This window comes from Zootoca vivipara, chromosome 10, assembly GCF_963506605.1.
Source record: "Zootoca vivipara chromosome 10, rZooViv1.1, whole genome shotgun sequence".
Classification (NCBI taxonomy): Eukaryota; Metazoa; Chordata; class Lepidosauria; order Squamata; family Lacertidae; genus Zootoca; species Zootoca vivipara.
In genome coordinates this window covers 13,922,900-13,943,309 of record NC_083285.1, presented here as the reverse complement: position 1 = coordinate 13,943,309, position 20,410 = coordinate 13,922,900, and the positions used below count along the sequence as shown (strand labels likewise).

At 42.1% G+C, this 20,410-nt stretch overlaps 1 protein-coding gene across 5 annotated transcripts in view; it reads left to right on the top strand.

Moving 5' to 3' along the window:
• PLXNB2 (plexin B2) overlaps nt 1-20,410 on the top strand; it is a 323,177-nt gene that overhangs the window by 267,083 nt on the left and 35,684 nt on the right. For all 5 annotated transcript variants that reach the window (XM_035128378.2, XM_035128377.2, XM_035128379.2 and 2 more), the window contains 9 exons: nt 170-324; nt 2,802-2,950; nt 4,262-4,370; nt 11,228-11,364; nt 14,394-14,564; nt 14,993-15,128; nt 16,190-16,402; nt 17,411-17,587; nt 19,824-19,960. In XM_035128378.2, the coding sequence (XP_034984269.2) occupies nt 170-324; nt 2,802-2,950; nt 4,262-4,370; nt 11,228-11,364; nt 14,394-14,564; nt 14,993-15,128; nt 16,190-16,402; nt 17,411-17,587; nt 19,824-19,960 (1,384 nt within the window). The remainder of the gene's footprint in view (nt 1-169; nt 325-2,801; nt 2,951-4,261; nt 4,371-11,227; nt 11,365-14,393; nt 14,565-14,992; nt 15,129-16,189; nt 16,403-17,410; nt 17,588-19,823; nt 19,961-20,410) is intronic.

The window sequence follows — 20,410 nt, the reverse complement described above, 5'->3', positions numbered from 1 at the left end:
GAGTTGGTGGTTAGTCACAGATTGTGGTATTCATGAGCGCCATGATTGTACCTTGATGATGCTGCGCTGTTGGATACACATCAGGATTTATGTGGGTTTTAATTTCTGAGAGTGGTGTAATAGTAACTGGTGCTAGAAACATGTATATGATTTTTTTCCATTTTTACAGTGACTCTATACAGCTGTTCCTATGGCCGGGATGACTGCAGCTTGTGTCTCGCAGCTAATCCTGCATATCGGTGTGTCTGGTGTGACGACAGCTGTGTTTACACTGGCCGGTGTACTGCTGCCACTAGCACCTGCCCTCCTCCAGTCATTACTATGGTAATTTCTGCATCATTCATAACATAGCATGAAGTCAACTCAAGTCAGCTTGCAAAGTATTTATGGAATTCTGAAGAACTGTTGCAAACTTGTGAAGTCCCATAGTAAAGAGACTCTGTCTGTTTCTTTAAGATCCACTTGGTGAATAGTCACTGTGCCAGTGGAGCATTAGAACTGGCTTTTTGACTAAACAAACCAAAAGGAAAAGGCTGCATACCTATAGCCTAGGAGTGTCTTCCAGTAGTGCTGCAATGGCAGGCTGCTCCTAGGTAGGTTACATGGGGAGGAGTTCATAGCATGGTTTCTTGCCTTGCCTTCATTGTCTCAGATCCCAGGAGTAGCTGTGTCACCAGAGCAGCTAAGGAACGAGGCATGCCGTTACATTTCCTGAACCACTAAGGGGCTGAACTTTACGAGATGTGTGGACATACTGCTGGTCCATCTTTGCTTTCCTTACCTCCTCTTAGCACCTGACTTAACCCAATAAGGAGAGTCTGCAGCTTCAACCCTTACATACTTTGTTCTGCCTAGATTGCTTTTTACATTTTCTGACTTTCCAAAGAGCTTTAGTTCAACAAGTCTAGTCCCCCCCCCTTAGGGTTGCCATTTTTTTGAAGAGAAAAAAGAGGGCACAGTTGCCGACATCTATTTTTAACTATGGATCTCTATAACAACTCTCTCAATCATAAGAAAGATGTCCTGGGAAAAGAGGACATGTGGCAATCCTGCGGCCTTCAGCTTATCTAACTAGTTCCACAGTTCTAAATTTGTAGCAGAACATTAAAAAGAACGTTTGTAAGCAGAATGGTACCTCAAAAGGTATCTCTGCCTGTTAGGAACCTGCTTCAGAGGTAGTTCACTCAACTAAATAAATGTTTCAGTATTTTTTTCTATTAAAAGGAGATACCATCGGGTTCCTTAAGCAACCACAACACAGTTATAAACTGGATGAAATGCTAGGTGTTCCTCTAGGCAGGAATGCTATATATAATAGTTATAACCCGGTGTTGTAATAAAGTATAGTAGAATTCCATTTTCCGTCAGGTATTTGAAATGATGCAGCTTGTTATTGATTTTATAATATTGAGAAGAACGTTAGACTTGACATTTTACAGTAAAAAAATGTTGGCTCTCAAGGTTGTTGTTTTTTCAAAAAGGCAATTAGGATTTCTGAGGAGTAGACAGCCACATAACAGAAGAGGCCACGGAAAGTCCACAGAAAGCTCTACCAGTGTTGCTGGATCTCAGACTGCCAGCACTTTTATCATTTCCTGCCTTCTTTTGCAGAATTTTTGCATCTGGGGCCCAATAGGTTGGAAAATTCAGGTTCTCAGGGACAGAGGCAGCAAGGCTGGCCTTAGAGTCCTCTGAAGTTCATCCTCAGAGCAGGGAGGGATGTCAATTAGAGAAAGGGGATCAGAAGCCCTGGGCAAATCTGTTTGGCCTATCTTTGGCCTGGGCATCACTATTTCTGTATCACAGCTGGCCATTCCTGGTCTACATCCCTAGGCACTCTGCACTGCCCTTCTTTTACCACAGTCCCTTTACAGGTATAATTCTGTTGCAATCCATCCTCATAGTAAAATCTTATATTTAAAAAACCGTGCATCATTCTCCCTAAAGGGGGAAAAGAAATATCAGTGGGAGCCTTCAATATACCCCTAGGACATGAAACTCTTGTAAAGCAGATGTCCCCCCCCCCCCCGCCTGCCTAAACACAAAGGCTTGCAGCTCCCTACCTTTCAATTCTTAGAAAAAAACAAATCCGATATTTCAGTAGAGTACTTTGTGGTACTCTGTAGGATATAAAATATCATTGCTCTCAGGAAGTACCTAAATGTTCCAAGGTGTCCACATTGACAACAGTACAAAAACTATTGTTCTAGAGTCAAAAGACGTGGTTCTGAGAACTTGCCAAGGTGATAAATGCCCTTTTTGGTGCAGAGGAATGTATTGAGCTCTCACTGTACGTTTTTAACACAGGAGATATAAAGTTATGTGCAGAACAAAGACAAACCATTTGTGCATGCATATATGCCTGTGGGTCTTGGGATGGTGTTAGAGCAACAGACGTGTTCTGAAAAACCATTGAGCTATAGCTATTATACAGTAGCAGACTTAACTTGAATTACTTCTAAGGCTAGTCTGGTTTTGTTAGCTATACCACAAAGGGCAAGGACTCCTTCTTCTAAAAACTGCACAAATAGGATTAAAATGTCAAGATTTCCTAACTAGCCTTGCCACTAGGGGTAGGGTTCAACTGATATATAATCTCAGAGTTTGCATGCGCATCCACTACAACCAGAATAAAAATGAAAATTTTCCAGATTTCTGGCCAAAACTCAAATCTTGTAAATTCTGGCCAAAACCCAAACTACTTGTATTCCTCCTTCAAGTCTGTGAACTTACTGTTTAAGCTGCTGGTTGGTTATTACAATGATGTTGTGACTTTTAAAGTATGCTTTCTTTATGCTCAGATTGAACCAAATAACGGACCACTGAGCGGTGGAATTTTGTTGACCATAATGGGATCTAATTTGGGCATAAATGCTGAAGATGTCAAAAGTATAACAGTGGCAGGCACTGAATGTATATTTAGAGAACAATTCTACTCTGTTTCTACCAAGTAAGTAATTGTCCAATGTTTTGAATGCCAGTTTGTTTGTTTTTACCTATTTGCTGAAGGTTCATAGAAATGTGAAATAAAACAACTGTCCTGACAAAAATGGCAGTTGGTTTCTTTAAATATACGGTATAACTTCTTGAGCATTTCTGTATGGTAATGAGTTGTAACTATTTGATGTGTTTAGCTGTAATTCTAGAGACAACTGCAATGTTTATGCTTATTCTGTTGTACTTTATACATGTAATTATGTTAGAGACTTGTAATAACAGCCACCTTTATATTTATGATCTTAAAGCTCTAACTTGTTTGTTGCTTATCCAGACTCAATTATGCACTAATTTATTTTGACCTGGAGACATTTGTAAGTAATCTCATGCAGCTTACATTTCCAATGGTGTCACTTCAGGAAAGTCTCATATAGTAAACATTTACAACCTTGCACACATTTTTAAAAACAAAAAACAACCCACCTCTTTTGTAATCCTGTACACAAATATTATGAAAAGGTAGCTTTGTTATGTTCATTTTAAAAACACATTTCTAAAATGAACATTGGAAATGTTTTAATTCAGTTTGGCAAATGTTAGGCATCCAGGTATCCTGTTAGTGTACATTCATGATTATTTGTGCTCATGGTAGCATTGGGGCAGTTATATGCTTTCAATACTGTTTGCACTTGCAAAACATTTTGTGTTGGTCAGACTTTGTTTCCCATCAGTACTTGTCCCATAGCTTCCTACTAAAACCCTGTAACACAATGCAAACATTCAGGGGGGTGGGGTGTTCTATCCTTCTGTTGTTGCACTGTAGCATATGAGTGTCCCCCAGATGGCAATAATGCGGTAGTATTGAGGAAGTATTGCAGAACAACTAGTAAAGTAAAAAGATGTGTGAACGGTTCCATCACTGATGCACTTGTATTGCATCAGTGACATGTTGCAGAATACATCTGCCAAAAACAAACAAAAAACAACCCATCGGGGGGGGGGATGCACCTCCGATGGGGAAATCAAGGTGTGAGTCTGGGTTTTTCTATTTCTTTGAGAAATAAACCTGTGAATTCATCTTGTGAAAAGGAATGGTGTGCCATTTTTTAATGGTTTCTACATAATGAAGGCTTGAGGGTGATCTTCTCCCAGAGATCTAAAATCATTTGCGTGACCGATTCTAGTTTATTCCACCTTGTATTACTTTTGAGGCTTCTATAATGGTGTCTTATTTAACTGTTAGATTTTATTTTATTTAAAAATGGACTGCAAGAAATATATATATCAGAACTTTTATGTACAAGCTTACCTTGTTTCCAACTAGGATTGTATGTGAGGTTGGAAGTGTGCCAGAAGCAAAAGAAGGTGAAATTGAAGTTGATGTAAATGGACAACAAGGCAGATCAACAAACGAAGTGCAGTTTACATATCAGGTGAGTCTGTCCTTGTCAATAGCTTGCCTTATTTAACACATAGTATCTTGTTTTCCATTTTTCACTGGGTCGAACGTAAGTGTATAAACAGTGCATTGGTTTTTATTCCTTCATTTGGAACCTTGGAGATTCTGCTGAAACAGAATGCTTAAGTCTACTAAATATAATAGAGATAGCCTGTTATAAATAATGTGGATACAGCACATGTACTGTACGACAGACGACAGAAAAGAGATGGATGGGCAGCCTTGTGCTCATCCAAACATGCTTCCATCCCTTAGAGGTCTAATGCTCATCCAGTCACAAAGGGACTCTTAGGGCATTTGACTTTATGCCCAAGAGATGCAGCTTCAAGCCATCCTCTGCCTGCTACTTCACCCACTTCTTCCAAGGCAAAAAAAAGTCCCACCTTGGGGAAGGAGGATAGGTTAGTAGCTTGCATAGATAGCCAGGGAAGACTGGAGGGTCCTGGGGGGTGGGCTGCCCAGGTAAGAGCAAATGATGCACAGAGCATCATTTACTGCCAGGGCTTTGGAGTTTGTAACCCACAAATTGCACAGTAGAAGAAGATGCTCTGTGCATCACTTTCCACTGGATAGACAGCCTGCTAGAGTCTTCATTGGAAGCCATGCACTGGCTGAAACTGCCCTCCTAACCCAAAGTGAGGTTTGGGCTTTGCCTTGAGAGAGGAGCAGCATCCAGTGGACAGCTAAAGGTGCAGAGAGGCACAAGGGACAAGATTGGGGGCGGGGCGGGTGGGTTGTGCCTGCCTCGGTTCAGCTTACAGCAATCCAAACGGGTGGCTGCATAGTTGAACACCCCTGCTTGAATTCTCAGCCAACCCTCAGAAAAACATATTTGGCTTTGAAATGGGCCATACTTCAAGAAACAGCTCATAGCTTCCTGCTGAACCAGTAATCTTAATGGGGAGAATGGATGTATAGTCACTGAACAGTACCTAATGATAGTAGAAATCCTAAAACATTTTCAGTTGGGTTGCTTAATTCCATAAATAGAGTCTCTGGCACAGACAGCATGATGTAAGTCATGTGAGATATACACTTACCCACCTTGTCACCATGCCAAAGGATAGGCCTTCAATTGCCTTGCCGCAGTTGCAGCCCTAAAACTTGCAGTGCTTGTAAGGCATAGGTAAGTGTAGATGGATAGATACAACATACAGGCTTATTTTTAAATTCAGCTGTCACTTTTGGTATTTAAAACAAAACTAGTGAAATGTGTCATATGGGAAGTCAAGGTTAGGTTATTCTCTTGAGGATTCATTTTTCTGCCTGGGCTATTTCAGCTTTCATGCTGAATAACCACATAGAGGAAGTGGATGTGGTCAAGTCACAAGAAGGAAGGAGTTGGATATTTGTAGAATGCGAGGCCAGAATTGGAAAACGAGGGGCATGCATGCCAAATCTGTATTGCCGGTCCATGACAGGGGTGGGCAGCTTACAGAATGTGAGACTTCCACTGTGTAATTCTAGCTCTTGCTATTAATAATAATAGCAGCATTGCATTTCTAATTTTCATTACTGTGGAGTTACATGTGACTCTTTCTTCTTCCAGGATCTCCATTCTTTTAGCATTCCAAAATGACAGCTGTTAAAGATTTTTGGCTTGAAAAGCATAACTTGCCTTTTCGCTGAAAAATTCCCTTAGTTACTGGGAAGATGCAGTGTAAGAGGAAAAGAAAGAATTGAACTGCTAATTTAATGAGGTCACCAGCTATGGGTACTTTCTTTTCCTCCCTCTGACTTTTCACACCAATTCTCAGCTAATTATATTTTCTTTCCCCCTCCTCTCACCCAGCTAAAAGAGGAATAGATAATTTTATTCTAAAAGGAGATGGACATTCTTTGACCGCCTTCACTTTTACCTTGGAGGTGCGTCTGTAAATGGACACCAGGCTAACAATTCGTGCCTGAAAACTGTAGGGTCATCATGCCATAACTTACATTTCCTTTGGTCCATAGAATTAGGATATGAAGCATGCTACAACTAATTAAATTTTACTGAAAACTTTGCTGTTTTTTTACTGGGCAGAAAGAAGAGACAATATTTCCCCCCTCTCTGCCCTAACTCCCCCATTGGTTTTACACACCCAGTTTACAAGAACGTTAAGTATCATCAATCAGTCTCTGTATCACTTAGTGGCCTGGTTTGTGTGTCACATTAAACCATAGTTAAAATAAACTCTATGATCAGGCAGTGTGCTAGTGCCTGCTTCTGAAATCACAGGCCACTCACTGTTCGCTTGCAAACAAGCTTAGCGTTACCTCTGAACCTAGGGTCATGCTTTGATTCTCACCGAACAAACCGTAAACAGTAACCAAGGTTTATTCTTCTTGGCTTACCGCTCGTGGTTTGTTTGGGGGAAGCAAGCTCCTGAAATTTGTCAGCAACACTAACCCAGACCATAGCTTATTTCACAGCAGGAGCAGGGAAATAGCAAAGCACCTGCAATTTCAACATTAGGCACCAGCATATTAAACTATTTTAACTAGTTAACAGTGCCGTGTGAGTGAGGCCTTTGCATGTGATTTTACTAATACTGCCATCCTTTCTTATTACATGAAGAGACAGAATACTCCACACTAGAGGGATTAAGATACCTATGAGTGCTAGGTGCTCAAATCTCCAGAAGCATGACATGATCTTTTACAGCTTTGTCACAGCAGCTGAAGTTTAAACCAGGCAATCTAGTGTGTATTATGTTGTCTTAACAGCCATTGTTTCGGAGATCACCTGTGGGCATTGTTTGTGGGCAGTTTATCAGAAGACGAGCTTCTAAACTCTTCCTTTGCTGCTTTGTGGGAGGAAGAAAGGATAGAGCACAATCCTGAGATTCACAGCAGATCTTTCCAGCATGGTCATCTCTGAATGCAACCTTTCTATTAGATGTTGCAGATGATCATGCATAATCACATGTCCTGTAGCTTGGAGTAGCCACCGCAAGTAATAAGATTATGTGCAGCAGCCTTTAATGCCAAGTTATGGACAGTATTTTTTTTCCTGAACTACATATTCAGTGTTGCCCAACTGAACAAATCACTGAGAACAGCTCAAGTTGACCCAAGCAAGAAACATTGCTGTTCCGTTTTTAAGAATAGATCTGCACCATCTGATTAGCTACAACGATATGAAATTGTTTGATGTTGGTAATCCAGCTCGATGTAACTAGTTCATTGTGAGATCAGCACTGTCTAAGCAAACAGCAAAAAAATTAAAGCCTCACATGCAACCCCAATGTGCAGTTTCATTCCAAAAAGCGCCGTTCATTAAATTTATAGCACTTGCTTTATTGGCCTACTTTATTGGCCCATTAAGGAAAACATTAGGTGTGCTGAGGCAGCTTTGCTGAGCACCAGATGATTATATTAAAAGGACAAGGATGTGTGCGTTTCTTTTTATGTTGCAAAAGGGCTCTTTCATGCACATAACTTTTGTAACCAGCTTTGTTAGTAGGTGCGTGGTTAGGGTCACAAGAAGTTGCCTTATATGGAATCAGAACATTGGTCTACTGATTGGTTTTCCAGGATTTCAGAAAGGGAAATCCTGTATATTTAGTTTCTGGATTCATATCCAAGTGACTACAACTATTCTACCTAACTCAGCAGGTATGGGCACACACCCTGGCTCTAATGCGCACAGAACATGTGTGCATGGGGTATGCACTTCCACTTCAATAGTAAGGGCGGCTCATGAGTCTTTCATCATTGTGTTTGGGGGAAGCTGGTGTATATATATGTAACCCTGTATTCCACAGGGCTCCCTCTGGACTTTGCATTAGATCTCTTGTTTCCCAATCTCAGTTATGAGTATTTTTGTTCATTTCGGTTGGACTGGTGCAAAAGAAGCTCATGTGGCCTGTGCCTCAGTTCATTCTTCAAGGGCTGCTGCCTCCTTTCTGGGAGCTGTAAGAAAAAACAAGACAGCAACAGCATGCAATAGTTTTTGAAAACATGGTTTCTGAAGACACACACAGACAATGCGGGCTTCTAGTGTGGGAGTAAATACCATCTGACATACAATTAAAAATTGAAAAGAACTCCTTAGGCTTTATATAAGAGTGCTGTACTCTTGAATATCAAAGCAAAATGTTAATCATTGCGACTTGCACTGCAGTGCATTGAGTTCCATTCTAGGCCAATCCAGCCGAACATTAAATGTATTCTGCAGAGAGTGCTGCTTCCCTGGGCTTCTGAAAAATTAGTTCTTTTATGAGTGCTTTTCAATGTGTGTTCCAGTTGTTGTTGTTATTATTCTTATTATTATTTATTAAATTTGCTTACCACCCTTCATCCGAAGACCTCAGGGCAATTCACAACATAAAAATACAAAACGAGAACATAAAACAAAAACAAAACCATAACCCCCCTCCCACAAGCACATTTAAAAAAAAAAACGTAGGATGTTACTAGGATGTTAATCAGCCAAAGATTATAGAGAAACATTTCTGCTTGGTGCCTAAAGATATGTAATGAAGGCGCCCTTCCCTGTTCTTTCTTGTTTGGGTCAACTTGTAAGCTATATGATCCTTATACAGTAGTTTATGGGATCGTATTTGATGTCGTCTTGGGGGGGGGGGATTTCCGAAAGGTGGTACTTTGTCCTGGATCTTCTGGATTTTCCTAAAAAGCTCAACAATTATGGAGGTGTCCTGGTTTTTACTTTTTGAAATATGGCAACCCTAGTGTTGCTCCCATCCCATCCCTTCCTTCCCAGACCTGAAAACTGCATACTTGAGGAGTTATCCTATGGTATGTTATCCTCACCACACCCCTATGATGAGGTAACTTGACTAAGAGCGAGTATGACTGATCTAAGGTCTCTTGATGAGCATCATAATGAAGTCAGGGTTTGAATATGGTTTCCCTTGTGCAATTCACCCCCAAGATGTCTTGCTAGTTGTAAGCTATCGATAAGGGCTTACAGAGGCATTTATAGACACCTCTCCCTTGCATTTTCCTTAAGGGTGCCATTTATGGTTCCGTGGCATTGCATTCCAGTTTTCCTCAAGTTTTTATGATGTAAAGCTTGTGTCTCCTGCAAGAGCATCTAAAACGTCTCCTAAAAGTTGCACATTTCTACATACATAGACTTTCTTTACCCCTAAACCAATATTGTAGGATGCCTGGTGTTGACATTTTTGTAAAAGTGAGCAAGGATTTTAATATTATGCAGCTGTCTGACTCTTCTTAAATTAGGTGCTCTGAATTCTGAAGGCTGCATACATAATTCCATTTCCACATGAAAAGACTTTGACAGTTCTTAAATACTGAGACATTAAGGCTGCCCTGGAGCTTACTTCTAAGTAAACATACACAGGATTGTGGTGTGCATGATATTCCAGCTATTAAATAAAAGTTTTGATAAATTTTGGTGAATAAAAGGCATGAAGGAACTGACAACAGAAGATAGGATTGTGGGCAAGGCTGCAGTTAGTTCCAATTAGTCAAAATATATTGCAAATTTGGGAGAGGCTATATAAATAAAACAACAACAACAGAAGAGGAATAAGTTTTGAATTAATTGTTTGAAGTTGATTAAACTGGCTCGTGAAAAGTATAAAGCAGATAAAGTGTGATGGTATTATGCTTAATTGCATCATGTTTTCAGATGCAATAGAACCAATTAATACTGTGCTAAGATACATATGGGGGGACCCAGGTGGCGCTGTGGTTAAACCACTGAGCCTAGGGCTTGCTGATCAGAAGGTCGGCGGTTCAAATCCCTGTGACGGGGTGAGCTCCCGTTGCTTGGTCCCAGCTCCTGCCAACCTAGCAGTTCGAAAGCACGTCAAAATGCAAGTAGATAAATAGGAACCGCTACAGCGGGAAGGTAAACGGCGTTTCCATGTGCTGCTCTGCTTTACCAGAAGCGGCTTTGTCATGCTGGCCACATGACCTGGAAGCTATACGCCGGCTCCCTCGGCCAATCATGCGAGATGAGCACGCAACCCCAGAGTCGGTCACGACTGGACCTAATGGTCAGGGGTCCCTTTACCTTTTTAAGATACATATGGGAGATGTTAATTTTACAAAAGGCTTTTGCACTTCTAAAAAACCGTTGGTGTGATCTGGCCTTTGTGATTTAGCCCTGTGCAATGAGGCACAGGGTACATTTAGGTTGCAATTTTAAAGCCTTGATAGTAGGTGAGCTTGCAGCAAATTTTGGGTGGTCCCAGAACCATTGAACGGTACGTTTTCACAGCATTGCTAAGCCCCTTGCTAAGTCAGGTCTCCTACGTAACATGTCACCGAGTTGAATGCAGACTGCCACCTATTTAATGTGGCCTGCCACTTCCAACTTCCCACATTTGCAGCACCAGGCAGGAAGTTTATCAAGCTTGTGTTGGGCTATATTTGACTCAATACTATCACACGTTTTGCAGACCTACTTTAAGTGATACTTTCCAAATTAGCCAACTTCCCACAGAGGATAGGAGGGGGGGAGAGTTGCCTTCTGTGCAAATATCGAAACCAGTTGCTTTCACATTGCCTCACAGCACTGCAGGCCTTGCTTTGTTGCTCCTGTCATTGATAACAGTTATATTCCAGGAAAGTGTGAGGAAGAAGCACTGAAACCATGACTGAAAACAGTAAGCCCAAAATGAAATCCTCAAAAAATGAACAGGCAGCTAATCCATTATGTTGAAGCTTAGGCCTTGAAATCAATAGCAGCTTAGAGTAGTGTAAGCTTTAAATAGAAGTCGGTTCATAATCTCTTTCATTTCTTCTTCCCTGGTCCATTCCCCCCCCCCCTCATGGTAGTATTTCCAAACCTAGAAAAGTGCCTTTGTGAGAGTAAAAACTGAATTTAACCGGTTTTTTACTTCTTTGTGACAGGATCCTGAACCTACAGGAATAAGTCCTCAAATTGGTACCAAAGCTGGAGGGACATACTTAACTATCAGTGGCACAAACTTGGACACTGGCTCTATTCAAGATGTTCAAGTTTACCTCGATAATGTACCGTGTCAAGTGTAAGTATAAGGACTTGTAAAGCTGCCTTACCTCTCTTAGGTGTGGTCATGCCATCTGTATTGTAGATTTCTAACCTGTGTCAGTAGAACTTTCAGCCATCTTAATGTCCTCTGAATTACCCTTGTTGTTGTTGTTTAGTCGTTTAGTCATGTCCGACTCTTCGTGACCCCATGGACCATAGCACACCAGGCACTCCTGTCTTCCACTGCCTCCCGCAGCTTGGTCAAACTCATGTTCGTAACTTCGAAAACACTGTCCAACCATCTCATCCTCTGTCGTCCCCTTCTCCTTGTGCCCTCAATCTTTCCCAACATCAGGGTCTTTTCCAGGGAGTCTTCACTTCTCATGAGGTAGCCAGAGTATTGGAGCCTCAGCTTCACGATCTGTCCTTCCAGTGAGCACTCTGGGCTGATTTCCTGAGTGCTTCACGATCTGTCCTTCCAGTGAGCACTCAGGGCTGAATTACCCTAGCCCCACCTAAACTGTTTTCCCCATGGACTGTTTTCCGCAGATTCTGATGATGCAACGGAAACTTATCATTTTCTCTCTCTTTATCTAAATCTAATTAGTGTGAGTTCACACTGATTTTATCCCCATATTTGACTTTAGAATCAAGCCGCCACTTAGATGAACAGCTCTCGGAAGATCAATCCTCAGAGGGGTCATTCTCACATTATCATACCTGCCAAGTCTCCTGCTGAAAAATGTGGGATCAGCAGCGGTGCGGCACCGGAAGTTGCAGCAGCTGGGCATGCATAGAAGCGACTTCCGGTGCCGCTCTGCCCGATTTCCGGTGCCCACACATGGGCAGAGTGGCACCCAAAATGGAGGCTCCCTGGCAGGTAGGAAATCCAGGGGATTTCCGGGATTTTTCTCCATTTGGGAGAACAGCAGGAAACGGATTAAAATCCGGGGGTTTCCCGCAGAAACGGGATACTTGGCAGCTAAGCACATTATTCTCCTTTCCCACGAATATATTTTAGTAGGGGCACACTCAGGTTCATAGCTCATACCTGATTCGCCATGTGGGTATTGTTCCACAAAACATTACTAACGATTCTTACAGTGGCCTCACTCCAGTGATAATATCCTAGACAACGTACATATGAATAAACCCCAACACTGCAGGAATATTCAGCTGTCCCATACGGGAATCAAACCTGCAACCTTGGTGTTATCAGCACCACGCTCTAACCAACTGAGCTAAAAGCTGCCACAGTGCTGTGATTTCAGTCTTAGCTGAGAGATATTCATGGAATCAGCCTTTATTGGATGATTATTCATCACCAAACTTCAAAGAAGACCTGAGCAGCATACATTAGATTATTCCTTTTTATGTAGTGTGGATTGTGACCCTTCTTGAGAAAGGGTCATACAGTATGGCACAATCTGAACCATAGCTGTCAACTTCCGGATTGGAAAATAAGGGATCAGCAGCCTCACCCAGCGGCGTGGCACTGGAAATCCAGACATGTGCAGAAGCGACTTCCGATGCCAGGCTGCCCATGTCCACAAGTCTGGGTACTGGAAATCTCTTCTGCGCGTGTCTCACGTGCAGAAGCGATTTCCAATGCCCAGACATGGGCAGAGCGACACCGGAAATCGGTTCTGTGCATGCCCGGGCATGTGCAGAGGTGATTTCCGGCAGCACTCGGCAAGTGAGTGAGCCACCGAGCAAGCGAGGTGTTTTACCGGGCAGCGGCTGGCTGCTCGCTCGTCGGGGGGGGGGGCGAGTGGAGCCTCTCTGGCCAGCAGGGAGGGAGAGGAGCTGCTTCCTTTGAAATCCGGGAAATTTACGGGATATCTAACAATCTGGGATAGCAGCGGGAAACGGATTGAAATAAGGGAGTTTTCCGCAAAAAAAAAAAACAACAGGAGGGTTGACAGCTATGGTCTGAACCATCGATGACTAGTACACGGTTAGCACAGTAAAATGTGAAGTGCAATTCTTGTGATAAGTTCTCTGTATGACTTCCAAATCATACACATTTTACATTGCCATTAGAGTGCCAAATAGCATTTCAGGAAACATGTTAACAGATACGGGCAATTCAGCACCTAACACTGAAAACATGTGCCAGATTGCAGTGCTCTGAGCAACAGAGCTAGGAAAGTGCTTTAAATTTGTGAAGATCACCTTCAGTGTTACAGTCAAAAGACAAGGGAAATGGGTAATTTGTACAGAAGCTGCATATAGTGTTGTCTGCAAGTGTCATGTTCATTCTGTTACTCTGATGACTTAATAGGGCTTTAATATTGCACTTTCCTTGTGTTTGTTTCGGCTGTGGAGGGCAGGGTTGTCTGCGATTGACATTAAATTATTGGAGAGAAATAAAACTATTTGTCCTTTTCTGGGCAGGCAGGGACACTCCAATATTGTTGAATGCAGAATCTGCAGCCCAAATGTTGAGGGGCTTTGGAAGAAGACTGGCTGGGAGCACCACTGGCAGCCCAACAGCAACAGCCTGGGGATAGATTTGGCATAGTCTCATGATGGGTTGGGCTGTTAACTCATATGCACCAGGCCCCTTAAGGAGATTCCCCCATGGGTTCATTTGGGGAGAGACCAACCCTGACTGTGGTCTCTTCCCAATGCTCCAGCCACTTGTGACATTGAAAATGAAACAAAAGTACTACCCTGAGCAAAGCTATCTAAAGAGATATCTATAGGAGGGGCATGGCTGGGCCATAAGCCCAGAGTCAATTAAGCATGGTCACATCACTCCTTTGCTCTCCTAACGTCCCCTTTCTCCCCCCTTCCCAAATACCCAGCACAAAGGGATACTTGCATTGGATGTTAGCGAACTTGGTTTCTCAGATGTTAATGCTTATTCACATTCACTGTTTCTCTTATGGTATGTAGCCTTTATATGGAATGTAACCCCATTTTAATATTCTAAATGTTAGACTAAATAATGCTGGTATTCTCTGTGTCACTTGAGGAAATGAAGACGTCGTTTTCCTGTGGGCTGGGGTTCAGGAGGTTGTAGAAGTCCGTCTTGATGTGATTTTCTCTCTCTTAATTTAGTATCACATTTGGGCAAGAAATAGTTTGTATTACTGGACCAAATAGCAAGGAAGGGCCTGTTTCTGTAACAGTACGGCATGGAAGCAATGAAAGAAGGATAGAAAGCGAACCGTTTACCTACAGTGAAAACCCTACAGTTAGCAAGATCACACCTGAAGTCAGCATTTGCAGGTAATGAAATATTTCTTTTGTTAAAAAATAAAAATAAAAAGTTCAGCTTTAACAAACTGAAATTATAAGGTTTCCCCCCTACACTTTCAATGTAATTATTAGATAACAACTATCCTGGGTCTAAGCAATCACAATAAATGTAGTGTAATTGTATATTTCTTCTAAAACAGAAGTTATCACCTTCAAGAAAGGCAGAGCTCTCTTCCATTTAAGAATAATGTGTCAAATTAATAAGATGTTCATGACTTTCTTCCTACTCCACTTGAAACAGATTAAGGGTTATACCGTAGTCAACCCAATCCTACTCCAGGATAGACCCATTAATGAACCCATTTAAAATGTCTTTTAACTTCACCGAGTCTACTCTGAGTAGACATTAGAAGGAGAACAAGGGGATACATGGTTTTATTTGTGTTTTTATATTTTAGCGGAGGCCGAAATATTACTGTTGTTGGAGCTGGTTTTGATATTATCCAGCATTTCTCTGTGAAAGTTATATTTAAGCCTTTTGTCGAGAGATCATCAAGAAAGAGGAGGAGGAGGCAGACAGAGGAGGTACAAAAGGTAACCATCGCCATTTCTTTGTACAGAAATACAGTTTGGGCAGTATTTTATTCATTTATTAAATTTCTATGCCACCCTTCATCCAAAGATCACAGGCCCATTCTCATGTTGCTGCCCTCCAGGCCTCTCGTGGAAGAGACCCAGTGTCCGAGTCAGTTCATACTGAAACTGTACCTAATCCAAAAACCCTTGAAATTTCTCTTTGTTGGTTTTAGTGGATTCAGTAGCTGGTCAAGAACTTTAGGATTTAATTAATAGGTTTTGAGTGGCATAATTGGAAGAGGGTGAGTCCGTGGGGGACAAATTGCCATGTCCAAGCCCTGCAGGGCTCACACAAATCGGGGAGGAAGCTAAGGAAAATGTTTATGTGGTGCTCTTGCAGATTTCCCCTCCATTTCCCTCCTCTTCATTCCTATAAGAAGGAAATTTTGCTATGCCTGCTCCAAGGCTGGGATAGTTTTCTTGCCCAGCTGGAAATATGCTAAAGGAACCAAGGGGATTTTTGATCTTTATGCTGTTGCTGTTTTTTTCCTGTTTTAGTCACATTCTTAATTGCAATTTTAATGTTTTGAATAGTTTCCCCCCCTGTACGAGCCCCTATATAACATGATCTGATATGCAGTAAACTCACACATTAGTATGCAAAGGTTAATTTGGAAGAAGCACTGACACTGCATAAAACTACAAGTGAAATTCACAGTTTATGGTGTAAAGATGATTAGCAAAATTAATTGTGTCAAAGATGGCAGGAATGGAGTCCAGTTAAACTTAGTATTCAGAAATGTGCTGTTTATACATTGGGATACACTGGGATCCATCCTAAAACAATGGATGTGAAGTAGCGTGTGCTTTTTACCAATTCGATAGACACAGAGATGAATTACCAGTGCTGCAGTAGCAAAAATACCAACTTTCAAAAAAGGACTAAAGTATATGAGAGAGGTGACAGCTTGAACATTGAATTTGTTTGTATACGCGTGAGACAAAGAGGGACAGAAGGATAAAGAAAAATTGTAAAAAATTATCTACCAGTGATACTGTTTGTTTGTTTGTTTGTTTAGTTTGAAGGAAAAACCATCTCAAAGATCAATGACACCACTCTAGTCTTCTTATCACCACCAGTGCTGGAGGACCCAGAAAATTACAGAATTACTGTAGTTCTCCAAATGGATGGTCATCAGGTGGGGAAAGACTTTCAATACGTTGCTGATCCAACCTTTGAAAACTTCACTGATGGTGTCAAAAAACAAGTCAATAAACTTATTCATGCAAAGGTAAGTGTATCAGGAAAATGACCTCTCTCAGTGTGCTTTGCCATTTCATATTTGTGTTTGGAGCTTTCTTTCCTAATTGTGTTAACTTAACCCGATGCATGTGGGACCCAGGTGGCGCTGTGGGTTAAACCACAGAGCCTAGGGCTTGCTGATCAGAAGGTCAGTGGTTCGAATCCCTGTGACGGGGTGAGCTCCCGTTGCTCGGTCCCAGCTCCTGCTAACCTAACAGTTCGAAAGCACGTCAAAGTGCAAGTAGATAAATAGGAACCGCTACAGCGGGAAGGTAAACGGCGTTTCCGTGTGCTGCTCTGGTTCGCCAGAAGCGGCTTTGTCATCCTGGCCACATGACCTGGAAGCTATACGCCGGCTCCTTTGGCCAATAATGCAAGATGAGCGCGCAACCCCAGAGTTGGTCACGACTGGAACTAATGGTCAGGGTCCCTTTACCTTACCTTTACCTAACCCGCTGCATATGGTTGACTGGAATAATTCCAAACACTGTTTTCAAAGACTAGTACTGTCTGAATGTGGGGAGCATAAATTTCGTTTTTGTGCTACTTAGGAGTGGGGGAGACCTGTCTTTGCCTGCTGACATATGCCTCTAAAGGTTTCCTATCAGTGGGGTTTCCTCTTGCTGAGATCAAGAATTGAGTCCTTATCAGCAAGTTCTCCTGACATTCTTTGACCTTATTTATACCTCCTGTTGCCACCAGGGGATGATATTGGATATTGTAAATCAAGGCCGGCACTCTCGTTGCCCTGCAGGAACAGCTTCCATAAACAAGACTTACAGATTTGCCTCAGAACGTCAGCTACCCTGAGGGTATTTCCTCTTCCACATAGATATCAAATCCAGCTGTTTGGTTTTGAGATGGAACTGTGCGAAACATGAATGTATTAACCATGAAAGCTTCTATCCTTTTCCTTCCCTCTCCTCCCCTCCGCTCCCAGACACCACGAAGTGAGCCGATAGCTAAGATGGCTTAGTGTTTCTGTGTTTCTGTCTAGGGCAGTAATCTCAACAAAGCTATGACGATGGAAGAGGCGCGCGCATTTGTGGGAGAGGAGCCCTGCGTCATCAAAACCCTGACGGAGAACGATTTGTACTGTGAGCCACCTGAAGTGCAACCCCCACCCAAGAGAAGGCAGAAGAGAGATACGGTTAATAACCTGCCAGAATTCAGCGTAGGTCACATTTATCTGTCTTTTTAACAACACTTATAAGGTGTGCAGCACAGAGGGCATCTTGTTTTGAAGTGGCAATAATAAAGAGCCTTCTTTTACGCATGATTTGTACTTCCAAAGAGCATGGGCAGAAGAAAACCATTCTCCCGTTTGCCACTCCTTACCTAGAAACAGAATGTGTGACAAATGTTAGCTTTCTTTTGCTAGGGCCTAGGCTGTAATGGTACTGGAATGTGCATCGATCTAGATCAGTGTTTCCCAAACCTGGGTCTCCAGCAGCTTTTGGACTACAATTCCCATCATCCCTGACCACTGTTCTTTATAGCTAGGGATGATGGGGGTTGTAGTCCAAAAACAGCTGGAGAGGAGACCCAAGTTTGTGAAACTCTGGTGTAGATTCAGGGCCACCCTACCAGCACAAGCAACCCCAAGCAGCTGCTTAAGGAAGCAGTACTTTTGGAGGAGTCGGTGAAACATGTGATCTGGGAAATGCACCCCAGGGAACTGGGGTCTTATTTATTTAAAGAAAGAAGTTATAAACCATTCATCATTCACAAATATTGTGGTGGTATCAAAAAAGAAAATTACAAAGTTAAAACATTAAAAATACATTCAATCCATCTGATATACAGTGCCACAGCTTAATGTTTACAGCAGACGTACTCAGTGTGGAGCCTTGAGGATGCTTGTGGACAGTTAACTCCCAGCATCCCTGGCCATTAGTAGTGATGGCTGGAGGCTAATGAAGATGGAGTCCAATAACATCTAGAAGGCCCCATGTTGCTACTCCTGGTGTATTCGGACGCGGGTGGCGCCATGGTCTAAGCCACTGAGCCTCTTGGGCTTGCTGATCAGAAGGTCAGCGGTTCGAACCCGCACAACGGGGTGAGCTCCTGTTGCTCTGTCCCAGCTCCTGCCAACCTAGCAGTTTGAAAGCATGCCAGTGCAAGTAGATAAGTAGGTACCGCTGCAGCGGGAAGGTAAGTGGCGTTTCCGTGTGCTCTGGTTTCCGTCACGGTGTTCCATCGTGCCAGAAGCCATTTAGTCCTGCTGGCCACATGACCCGGAAAGCTGTCTGTGGACAAACGCCAGCTCCCTTGGCCTGAAAGACAGTCACCTTTGACTGGACTTAACTGTCCAGGCGTCCTTTACCTTTTACTCCTGGTGTACAGGAGTGACCAGATCCCCTTGCTATTGTCTTTTAGATGTTTAGTCAACATACATTTGTTTTTTAAAACGTTTGGATTGATCTAATAATTTTATTGCTGGTATTTTGTTTGATTTTGATTGTGTATTTAGTATTTAAGTCTGGGTTAAATTTTGCAACTTTATAGAGTTGAAAGCTTTGTAGGTGGCAGTCGGATTTAGATAGGGTAATAACTAAGGACTACCACCTCCTGACTAAACCTGCACACCCATCCGAGGCCTTGCTTCGCTTTCTGAGGTCCAGTTGGCTATGATGCAGAAGCAGGCCTTTTTAAAGGCAGTCGGCCGCTTACAGAACCCCCTTCCCTAGAGAGGTCCAGTTAGTTCCTCTTTTGGGGGAGAGTAGAAAGACACTCTTTTATTATTTCCATGCTGTTAATCTTCCCTATGTTTATAATCTACTGTAGTTTTGTCTTATTTTATTTTGACATCTTATCATTCTCTCTCCCCTTGTTACCGTTTTCATCAACGTTATGCTCCTGGTTTTGGTTGTATTGGTGTTACTGTTATTTTATTTCTGTGTTTTAATTTAGAAGCCACTTTGGGTGTCCCTTTAAGCCTGAAAGGTGGGATAGAAATTTCTAATTAAACCTGATGTTTTATGCTGGGCAATCCCTTCACTGTGGTTTGTGTTTGTGCTATCCTTATCCACTGGCCTGCCTTCATCGTCTCCCATTTTGATGATTTTGAATTGTTAGCATATAGTAAGGATTAATTAGTTAGGCTGCAAACCTTGCCCCACCTACCTGGGGTAAACACCCCTTGTATTCAGTAGAACTTACTTCTGAGTAGATGTGGTTAGGATAATGCTGTAAGCAAGTTAACGTGGAACTCAATACTGTTTAAGGTTGGACTTCATCTATCCTACATTTGAATATATTATACTCTTTGGATATATCTGGGTACATAAGCTCAGTTGTTCCAGGGGCGGGGGGAAGGGGAACAAAGGGGCATAGATCTAAAACATCATAACGCATAATAAAATCATGCTGTCTGATTATTAACTTACAAAGTGCGCTTATTTATCTAGGTGAAATTTGGCTTCAAAGAATGGATCCTAGGAAAAGTTGAGTATACCCAAGTGAGTGACATACCACTGGGCTTGATCTTGCCATTGGTGTTAATTCCCATGGTGGCTATTATCATCATCTCAATCTTCTGCTACAGGTAAGATGTGGTTATCAGTCATCAGATATTATTGAAATGCCAGAGGCAAAAGCTGATGGTGAAGGGAAATGGGTCTGCAGAGAAATATGAAGAAAATTATTTGTGATGATTCCCAATGTTCACACATGCGGTTTTGTGTGAAATAGAATATCACATTGCTTCAGGGCTTTTTTTTTTCAACCATCACTGATGCTAATCATCCTATGTCTTGGAGCTGTACATATGTGCAATCAAAGATATATTCTAAGCAGGATGTGGTGAAGATGGATGTGGTTAGCATTTCTTTCTGCCGGTTTTAGAAGGTTTCTAAATATTAAGACAGTGTTTCTCAACCTTTTTTGGGCCACGGCACACTTGTTCCATGAAAAAAATCACGAGGCACACCACCATTGAAAAAGTTAAAAAAATTAACTCTGTGCCGCCCTATATTGACTATAGGAAGGAGGAAAT